The following is a 10715-nucleotide window of genomic DNA, read 5'->3' as shown; positions in this document are numbered from 1 at the left end:
TTTCTTTCACAGTGTGACTTACAGGAAATGTGTTTTGCATGACTACACATGCATGACCTATGTCAAATTGCTTGCCTTCTCAATGAGAGGGGAGGGAGGGGAAGGAGGGAGAGAATTTGGTACTCAAAATTGGAAAAAACAAAGAATGTTAAAATTGTTTTTACATGTAATTGGGAGGAAAATAAAATATTAAACAAAAAAGGTAAATAAAGTCCTTTCTGACTTTAAGAGCCTATGGATTAGGAATAGCCATGAACCTATGATTTCACTGGTATTTGCAATTCCTGGCTAATGAATCTCCCTTCACCAATGCAGGTCAGCCCCTTCCCTGAGTGTTACCTAGAGCAGTGAGAGATGAGGTCCCTCTCAAACAATCCATGTGGTGTCAGACGCAACGTGGGAACCCATGCCTTCTTAGTTCTGAGGCCATCTCTCTAACCATTATGCAACATTGCCTCTAAGATTTATGATAAAGAAACAGTCAACATACCCAAAATTGATCACATCATGTTGGGTTTTTTTTTTTAACAGTAAAGAGATAAGTATTTTACAAGAGGAACAAGATGAGATCACGCTGCTTTTGAGTCTTATGAGATCACCCAAGAACTTGGAGATGGATGATAAAAATTATACCGAACTCAAACTTTTGCTACAAACCAAAGATGAATATGATGCTTTAATTAAGGCAATGAAATCCCTATTAACAGAACTGGATGAGAAGGTGCAGTCTTTTTCTTAACAGCTAATAAGGACCCCTGTTGGTAGGGATGGGGGTATGGGGGAGTAGGGGAGGCAAGGGAAGAAAGGAACTGAGGATGATTTGGGGGAAGACCTGTTTCCAGAACTATAACTAGGGCAGGGCCATGGGTAATTTGTCCCAGGGTGAAAAATTTGAAATGATTAACACCTAGTTAGCAAGAATAATTAGTTAAAATTAGTTAAAAACAAGATCAATACAGGGCAAAATTCCTCTCATTCCAACTCCCCATTCCTTCCCCTTAAAGGGCACATTTTGTGGTGGTTACCCTAGGCACAAAAAAATTCCTAGTTTCAGCTCTGCCTACTTTTAAACCCACTTTGCACAATCTCCCATTTCCTTAACTGAATCTTCCCAATCAACTCTCATGTGTCTACAACTGACTGTAGTTTCTACCATTATCACATCTCAACAAGGGGGATAAGAAGCAAGAGAGATGGATGAAGAAGAGAGGCTGGAAAAGCATGCCATCACAAGCTGCCTTAGACCTGTTAGCAAGGGAAAGGAGGGATTAAGTCTTCCTGAAAAATAAAAAGCAGTATCCCTCAGAAGTCAGTGGAGTTTTCGAGATCAAAGACTGTTTGATTTTTGCCTTCGCAGCCCCAGTAACTAACACAGCGCCTGGCACACAGTAGGAAAGAGCATCATCAGAGCACCTGGGCTAGAATCCTGTAACTTACTCCCTGTGAGACCTCGGCCACACTTAACTGCTCCAGGCCCCAATTTCCTTCCCTGTCAAATGAAGGGCTTGGGCAGGGGGATGTAGTGGAAGCAGCCCTAGATTTGGAATTGGTGAACCTGGGTTCAATTCCTGACTCAATCACTTACTGGAGTCAGCATGATACGGTAGAGAGAGCCTTGGCTCAGGAGCCAGAAGAGCCGGGATCAACTTCCTCCTTTGGTGCTTACTTCCCAGTGCAAGACACTTAATTTCCCTGAGCCTCAGTTTCCTCATCTGTAAATTGAGAGAGTTGGATTATATGGCCTCTGAGGTCCCATCCAACTCTAAATCTATGACCTTGGGATTCTCACTTCCTCTCTGCAGGCCTCCAATTCTTAGTCCACAAAATGATGAGAGTGGACTAGGTGACTTCTAAGGGGCCCTTTAGCCTGAAATCCTTGTGAAGGCTCCTGGAGTCTTCTCAACTCAAGAGGAATACAGTAGTCACTATATAAATGCTAGTTATTCTTGTTGAGAACCTCTGATTTAGTCCAGCTCTTTCAATCATGCTGTTGACTATGGATCTCCATTTCCCAGAACGAGTATTTACATTCCCCTTGGCCCTGAGCCTGGATCCTCTGACTTGTAGGAGTAGAGTGGAAACAGGGAAGCGTTTCCTCTGGGCAGTAGCAGCTAGATGGTACAACGGACAGAGCACAGGCTTTGACTCAGGAAGTAGCTGTTGTCTTTCAGTCAATTTCAGTCATGTCTGACTTTCTTTTTTTATTTTAGGCAATTGGGGTTAAGTGACTTGCCCAGGGTCACACAGCTAGTAAGTGTCAAGTGTTTGGTCTGAGGCCAGATTTGAACTCAGGTCCTCCTGACTTCAGGGCCGGTGCTCTATCCACTGCACTACCTAGCTGTCCCTATGTCTGACTCTTCTTGACCCCACTGGGGGTTTTCTTGGCAGAGATACTGGCCATTCCCTACTACAGTTCATTTTACAGATGAGGAACTGGGGCAAACAAAGTTAAGTGACTTGCCCAAGGTCACACAGCTAGTGAGTGTCTGAGGCTGGATTTGAACTCCTAATGATTTGAGTCAGGAAGACCTGAGTTCAAAATCTGGACTCAGACAATTAATAGCTGTAAGGGCAAGTCATGTAACTTTGTCTGCCTCCGTTTCCTCATCTGCAAAATGGGGATAATAATAGCACCTACCTCCCAGGCTTACTGTGAGGATCTAATGAGATTATAATTGTAAAGCACTTGGCACAGTGCCTGGCACATAGTACCTGCTATATAAATGTTAGTTATTATTATTATTATCTTACAGAAGAAATAATAAGCTGGTTGGGAAACCACAGCTGGCTCAGGGGAAAAAAGCCCTCTCCCTTTGCTGCAGTCTTTGCCAACATCTCTCATTGGCTGACACTGTAATTACTCGGAGTATCCCAGGAGCAGTAAGCAAGCGTTCAGCTGCCCCAGGGGACAAACCTCAGAATTTAATCACAGGAGTCTTCAGAAAAATTGCTGAGTCTCCAGTTTTTCCTGGCGGAGAAACTTGGGCTTGGAGAATCTGATTGTGAACAGCATGAAATGCTGCTGTTTGCTTCTTAGTCAAAGATGCTGCAAGCTGAAGACCCCTTTAGGGATGGGCTGAGGACACAGCAGAGGAGATGATAGAGTGTTTGTCTCCCAGCTACAAAGAAACACGAAGACTCTATTTATATCATTACTAAATTTGGAGAAAAACTTGGTAGTCATTGAGTGCCTCCCCTTCACCTCCCCTGCTTTTTGCAGATGGGGAAACTGAGTTGGGGAAGTTGAGTGACTTGCCTAAAGTTCCATAGCTAGTAATGTTAAAGGTGAGATTTGAACCCAAATCTCTGACTCCAAATCCAGGATTCTTTGTCCTATACCACATTGCATCTGGTTCAGTGGTTCTTAACTTGGGATCTGTAAACTTTGCTTTAAAAAAGTTTTTTTTAATAACTGTTTTTCAATAGAATTTTTTATCTTTTTTGTAATCTTAAGCATTACTTTATACATTAAAAAAGTGATTCTGAGAATATATGATTTATAATCCAAAGTATTTTACTTTATACATTAAAAACATGATTCACCAGACTGCCAAAGGGGTCTTTTACTCAAAAAAAAAAAAATTAAGATAGCTAAGGGGTGCCATAGTGCACAGAGATCTGGGCCTGGAGTCAGGAAGACCTGAGTTTAAATCTACCCTCAAACACATTCTAGCTGTGTGACCTTGGAAAAGTCACTTAATCTCTCTTTGCTTCATTTACCTTATCGGTAAAATGGGGATAATAACACCTGTGTCTCAGGGTTGTTGTGAGGATCAAATTAGGAAATATTTATAAAGTGCTTAGCACAGTGAGTGACACTATATAAATGCTAGTTATTCTTGTTAAGAGCCTCTGATTTAATCTAACCTTCTTGTTTTACATATGAGGAAACAGACTGAGGGAGTCTTAGTCACTAAGTGACTTGCCCAAGGTCACATAGGCAGTGAACATAAGTGGTAGGATTTGAATGCTAGCCTTCTGACTCCAAAGCCAGTGAGTGTTCTTTCCCTTCCTAAATTGCAGTTGGGCTAATCCCCCCATTTTGCAGACTAGAAAACTGAGGCCCATCACTCTCATAGATGGTATCAGGAGTAAGCTCTGAATCCAGGCCCTCTAATTCCAAAGCCAATTCACCTTCCCTTGTATCACATGGCATCTTGTCCCATCCTTTCCTTTTACAAATGAGGAGACTGAGGGGAAAATGACATGCCCAAGGTCACACAGGTTGTAAATAACAGAGACAGGATTTGAACCTGAGACCTCAGACTCCAAAACCAATGGCCTTTCTACTGCTCTTCCACCTACTACCTTCAGCTAATTTGGAAGATTTCATGTTAAATATGTCATGATAATGGATGCAATACAAAAAAGCAGAAACACATAAAATTATAAAATTATAATTTTGGAATAGGAGTTGTGTGACTCAATGGGCCGGAAAGGATTTTGAAGAATCTACAAATTTGTCATAGACATCACCTTATACACCCAAATATTGAAAGTCGATGCCTTTGAATGGTCCTAATTTAATGACAGCCAATGGCACCATCGTTTAGAATATTGGGTCAAATTCAAGGAGAGATTGGGGCCATTTGGTCAATATGTAAGAATTGGTGCAGGCTGGATGTTGACTTAGAAAACCACATATTAACATTATCTATGTCCTATTATACTTATATTTTGTTAACTATTTCCCAGTCACATTTTAATCAGTTTAGATTTATAGGCCCAAGGCCACCATGTTGGATTTTTCTGCTGGAGTGCAAAGAATACTAGGCTGGGAGCCAGGAGCCCTGGGTTGAAATCCTAGCTCTAAAGTTCGAACAAGTCATTATACTTCTCTGTATACTATGTAAAATGGAACCAGTGATACTTGTCTCATTTGCTTTTCCAATATGGAGAGGGAAATACTTTGTAAATTTCAACGACTCTGTCAATTTCTATCATGGGCATTCGGCAAGCTTTATTACTGGAGAAAGTTTAAATGAGGAAAGATTTCATCTGTAGGACTTACTGTTAGGAGAATTAATTCATCCACCAGAGTGCTGGCCCCTGCACCTAAGATTTGGCTCATGGCTGCTCTCCCTACAGAGAGGGTCAGGGTCCTAGGTTAATGGAATGTTTATGTTCTTATAGCATTTTATATTTTAAAAGTGATTCTAATAGTTAACATTTATACAGCCCTTTAAGGCATAAGGAGTTTTTATACACGTTAACTTATTTGATTCTTTCAACAGCCCTGTCAGGTAGATACTGTTATTATCCTGATTTTACAGATGAGGAAACTGAGGCTGAAAGAGTTTTAGTGACTTGCCCAGGGTCATGCAGCTAGAAAGTATCTGAGGTAGGATTTAAACTCTGGTCTTCCAGAGTCCAATTTCTGTGCTCTATCCACTTCGCCACCTAGCTGCCTAGTCACAATAACTTTGAGAGAGGAGTAGGATTCTAGACTGAAAGCTGGAGGCAACTGGAAAGATATCATTGAGTCCTACCTCCTCATTTTACAGATGAGGAAACTGAGGCACATAGTGGTGAGGCAACATAGGGTATGAAGTACAATTCAAACCCAAGTTTTCCTATTTCTAAGACCAATGCTCTATGTACAATACTATGATGCCTCAAGTAGAGATGGAACTTTGCCAAGATACTTGCTTGGAAGAATTGTTCTCAGTAACTTAATTGTCCCATGTAACTCATTTTAGTTATGGAAGCTTGAAGTATCAGACATTCACAGCCCAATTTAACCTTCTTTCCTGGGGTCGCATGGCTCCTCTTACCAGCTTTCATTTTTTTTTCTTTTCTTTTTTTTAAGTATGCTTTTTTAAAGTATGCTTCAATCTGTATTTAGACACCATCAGTTCTTTCTCTGGGGATGGATAGCATTTGACCAGCTTTCCTTATGATGCACTCTACCCATCTCCCTGCTCCATCTCCTCTTCCCTCCCCACAAAGCCCCCATCCCCAAGTCCCTTATTACAATGCACAGGCAATCCCCCCTTACCACACCTTAAGGTGTTTCTCCTATTTCAGAAGCAAGGTTCCCCCCTCCTCCTTGGGATTCCATTTTCCTCTTTTTCTATTAGCAATAGTTATAATTCTTCATTATCCTCTTTTCTTTCTTTTTCCTCCCTCCGTTTCTCATCCCATTTAAGTAGCAATCAGTCCTTAGGAGATCCATACATTTCCCTTCCAAGTCAGGGTTAGAAAGAGAACGGAGTTTCTCATAAACCACCAGGTAGATATAGAATCAGGTTTTGCACCCTAAACTGAAGATTGTGCCAAATTAAAATAGAAATGAGGGCCATACATAAGGGTCTCTGCAGGCCACATAGTGACTTAGAAAACTACATATTGACATTATCTATGTTCTATTGTGTTTTTATTATTTTATTAAAATTTCCCAATTATATTTTACTCTGGTTCTGGCCCCCCTTCTGGAGAGTTGCTGGCAGCCCAGAGGCTCCCTGTTTGACATCTTCCTCCTCACCAGTTTAACACTTTGGCTACCATAACATCAGGAAATCTTTTGAATATAATGAATACAATGTGGTAAGAAGTTTGCCTAGAGATGAAATGTTCCTGAACATTAAAGTAGTCACAGTAAAAATCTCATAGATGTAGGTCCCTTCCTATTTTATTTTCTATACTGAATATATATAGTCTCTCTCTCTCTCTTTCTCTCTCTCTCTCTATATGTATATATATGTGTGTGTATATATGTGTATATATATAATTTCTAAATCTTTTCTTTTATCCTCAAGCCCTGAACCCTATCTTTAAGTCCTATACACAGAGCACATAACAGCTTCCAGCTTCATTGAGAGAACACCAGCCATCTGCTTGTATGGAAGGAGTTCCCTAATTCTACTCCACTCAAAACCTGGTGCCGTGAAAATAGCTTTGAGTCAGAGTTTAAGGATCTGAGTTTGAATGAAACTTCTGCTTACTTATCAACGATGTGATTCTAAGGAAGTCCCTTCCCTCTCTGAGCGGGCTTCACTTTCCTCATCTGGAAGTTGACAGGGTTGGAACACATACCCTTGAATATTCCTTCCAGTATATAGGAAGATTTAGCATGAATATGGTATTTCTGACCCACATGAATTTTATCTAGATAATGTTGACATTAGCTGATATAGGAATGCTGAAGAGAGATCTCTCTCTTGTTCAGTTATGTGTTGGACCAGATGGACCCCAAGGTTCCTTCCAATTCTGTGATTCTGTGACTCACACAGGACCCTCCATTTCCATGCTTCTGGGCATTTTGTCTGACTGTTCACCATTCCTGGAATACTCTTCCTCCTCATCTCTGCCTCCTGGCTTCCTTCAAGTTCCAGCTAAAATCCCACCTTCTACAAAAAAGTTTTTCCTGATCACTTTTTTTTTTTTTTTTGGAGACAATCAGGCTTAAGTGACTTGCCCAGGGTCCACAGCTAGTTAGTGGCTAAGGTTGGATTTGAACTCAGGTCCTCCTGACTCCAGGGCTGGTGGGTCACCTAGCTGCCCCTCCTGATCACTCTTAATGCTTGTGCTCCCTTTTGAAATTACCTCCAATTTACCTTGTGAAAGTGTGTGTGTATGTATGTTTGTATGCATATATATGTGAGTGTATATGTATATATAATATGGTTTGTACATTTTTGTTGTTCTGTTTGTACATAGTTGTTTGCACGTTGTCTCCCTTATTAGAATGCAAGCCTTTTGAGGACAGGATCTGTTTCTTCCTTTCATTGTATCCCCAGCACTTCTCACAGAGCCTGGCTTGTAGTAAGGGCTTAATAAATGCTTGTTGATGGATTATTGACCGCCTGCCGGTAGCTACAGGACCAGTTACAACCCCGGGAAAAGCCATTTTATTTGCAGGTGGTGTACCTATCCAGGATGGGGCCTTCCTCCCTGTCTGCAAGTGGTTCCAAATCAAGATGTATCAGCCAGGCTTTAACAGAGGATTATTAGAAATGCACATGTCGAGTATCTGCACTTGTGATTCACATAACAGACAAAACAAGGGACGCAATTAGGAGATATTTGTGAGGAGGTGTTGGGAAAGCTGACTCAGGAAAGGTGAGAGAAGCACCAGAATTGTTTACTCCAGGCTGGTCTTTGTTTCGCCTAATGGTTTTGAATAGCTACCATTTGTTTGTTGAATTGATTCGAATGTGCATCCCACTTCCAGGGCCATTTTTGGCACTGCCTGCAAATGAGCTAGTTTAAACCTACAAGCCACCAGATACATAAGGAAAAAAAATCCTGAGTTGCATAGATTCTTTCCGTTTTACCAGTCAGTCTGAAGAATTCAAAACCTTTCTACCAAATCCCCCTTTCTACTGATAGAAGCCTAGGGGGATTGTGGTTTGAATTCTACTTCTACTCTGCTTCTTTCTTTTTTTAATGGGTCATATATACCAAATCAAAACGGGCAAAAGTGATTTTAAGTTTCTATAACTTATTTTCCCCCTTGACTGATAGATGAAGGGCTGGACTTGGAAGACCTAGGTTCCAGTCCTCTTTCTGACATTTGCTCGGTGATCTTGGACAAATTACTTCTCCAAGACTCAGTTTCTTCACCTGCAATAAAGGATGTAATACCGTAGCATCTACCTTCTGGGTTTGTTGTGAGGTTCAAATGACATATGTAAGGGACTTTGCAAACTTTAAAATACTATAGAAATATGAGTTTAGAGGCATGGGTGAAAATCAAAGGCATTTGTTAGAGGTCATCACGTGCCAATGATCCTAATTGCTGGGGATACAAGTACAAAATGGAGGAAAAATCCTGCCCTTAAGGAGTTTACATTCCAATAAAGGAGACAGCACATAGAAGAGTATGTGGGCCAGAGAGGTATGCTTTGGTGTGGAAAGTGACCACCGGGTGGTACGCACCCGCACCCCTGTAATCCCTGTCACCAGGGAGGTTGAGGCTGGCCAGCTTCTTGATTTTGTGTCCACATTATGAGTAACACCAATATGGTGAGCCCCCTTCCCCTGGAGGGTGGGGAAGGAGGACTTCAGGCTGCTTGAGGATAGGCAAACTGCATACCACCCCTGCCCCCTCAAACGGAGCAGGTCAAAGCTCCTTTGTCAATCAGCAGTGAGGTCTGGCCTATAAGCGTCCACTGCACTTCCAGATGGGGTGAGTTGGGGAAACCTAGCCTTAAGAAAAGAAGGGAAGGGGAACAGTAATGATAAGTGGAATCATAGGGGAATAGATGGACATGCCTTTCAAAGGAACAATGACAAGAGTTGATTTGATTATGGTTCCAGAATGGGAAGGGGGAGGGAGCAGCATAAAGGTATAGCAAAAGGTTGTGAGATGGCAGGCTGGATATAATGGGTGGCTCAGGACCCCCTTCCCTATATCAGGACATCAGGGCAGGAGGTCGAGGCGTGCACAGACTAAGTCTTCTAGGGCTTGTGGATAGATAGCTGGCTCCAGAATTAGGAAGACCTGGACACAAGTCTGGCTTTAGAAATATACTGATAGAGAGACTGTAGACAAAGTTCTTAACCTTTAGTGGTGGCCCCAGACCATTGTCTCAGACTATAAACTGTAGAGAAGGTACCTATCTAAATTAATAGAGAAGAGCTTCATTTAGGAATTACCCGGACCAGTGAAATCATAGGTCTGGGCTCTCCCCCTCAAAAAAAAAAAAAACACAGCCTAGTTATTATTAATATCTGAGATACCTTGACAAGAAATTTTGTTAGAATTAAGTAGTAGATTTAAGTTAAAATGGATCGACTCTGTCCACAGATATTGATGCAATGGTCAATGTCTGGCTATGGATAGTGAAGGATGGAAAAAAAGGGAGGGGCTTGGATTTTAGTGTGATCTCCCTTTCCCTCTGCCTTGTCACCTCAAAACTTCTCAGTAGTTCCACTCAGTCTCTCCTCCTTTTCTCCTGTTTTAGAGAAATGTTAGTGAAGGAGGAATGGAAAAAGTACAGGACTGGGTGCCAGTCAAAAAATTTGGGTTCTTGGTCTGTGTGATCTTGTGGCAAGTCATTTTAAACAGTGGCTCCCAGCCACTGTTTACTCAATTGTAACATGAGGTGGGTTCAACTAGGTCAGGGTTTCTTAAACTGGGGTCTGGGAACTGGGTTTTAAAAAATATTTTGATGACTATATTTCTCCTCCTCCTCCTCCCTCTTCTTTCTTCCTTCCTTTCTTCTTTCCTTCCTTGCTTCCTTCCCGCTTTTCTTTCTTCTTTCTTTCTTTCCTTTTCTTTTCTTTCTTTCTTTCTTTCTTTTTTCTTTCTTCCTTCCTTCCTTCCTTCCTTCCTTTCTTCTTTCCTTCCTTTCTTCCTTCCTGCTTTTCTTTCTTTCTTTTTTCTTTCTTTCTTTCCTTTTTCTTTTCTTTCTTTCTTTCTTTCTTTCTTCCTTCCTTCCTTCCTTCCTTCCTTTCTTTCTTTCTTCCTTCCTTTCTTCTTTCCTTCCTTTCTTCCTTCCTGCTTTTCTTTCTTTCTTTTTTCTTTCTTTCTTTCTTTTTTCTTTTCTTTCTTTCTTTCTTTCTTTCTTTCTTTCTTTCTTTCTTCCTTCCTTCCTTCCTTCCTTCCTTTCTTTCTTTCTTCCTTCCTTTATTCTTTCCTTCCTTTCTTCCTTCCTGCTTTTCTTTCTTTCTTTTTTCTTTCTTTCTTTCCTTTTTCTTTTCTTTCTTTCTTTTTTCTTTTCTTTTCTTTCTTTCTTTCTTTCTTTCTTTCTTTCTTTCTTTCTTTCTTT

The 10715-nt window shown here is 41.1% G+C and overlaps 1 protein-coding gene across 1 annotated transcript in view; it reads left to right on the top strand.

The window, feature by feature from the left end:
• CCDC63 (coiled-coil domain containing 63) overlaps positions 1 to 10715 on the top strand; it is a 48787-nt gene that overhangs the window by 2537 nt on the left and 35535 nt on the right. The window contains exon 2 of the mRNA XM_027857361.1: positions 532 to 721. Coding sequence (XP_027713162.1) covers positions 532 to 721 — 190 coding nt within the window. The remainder of the gene's footprint in view (positions 1 to 531; positions 722 to 10715) is intronic.

The sequence above is a fragment of the Vombatus ursinus genome, unplaced genomic scaffold (genome assembly GCF_900497805.2).
Source record: "Vombatus ursinus unplaced genomic scaffold, bare-nosed wombat genome assembly UNPS02012122.1, whole genome shotgun sequence".
Lineage (NCBI taxonomy): Eukaryota > Metazoa > Chordata > Mammalia > Diprotodontia > Vombatidae > Vombatus > Vombatus ursinus.
Note: the sequence above shows the minus strand (reverse complement) of the source record. Positions and strands in the feature narration are given on the sequence as shown.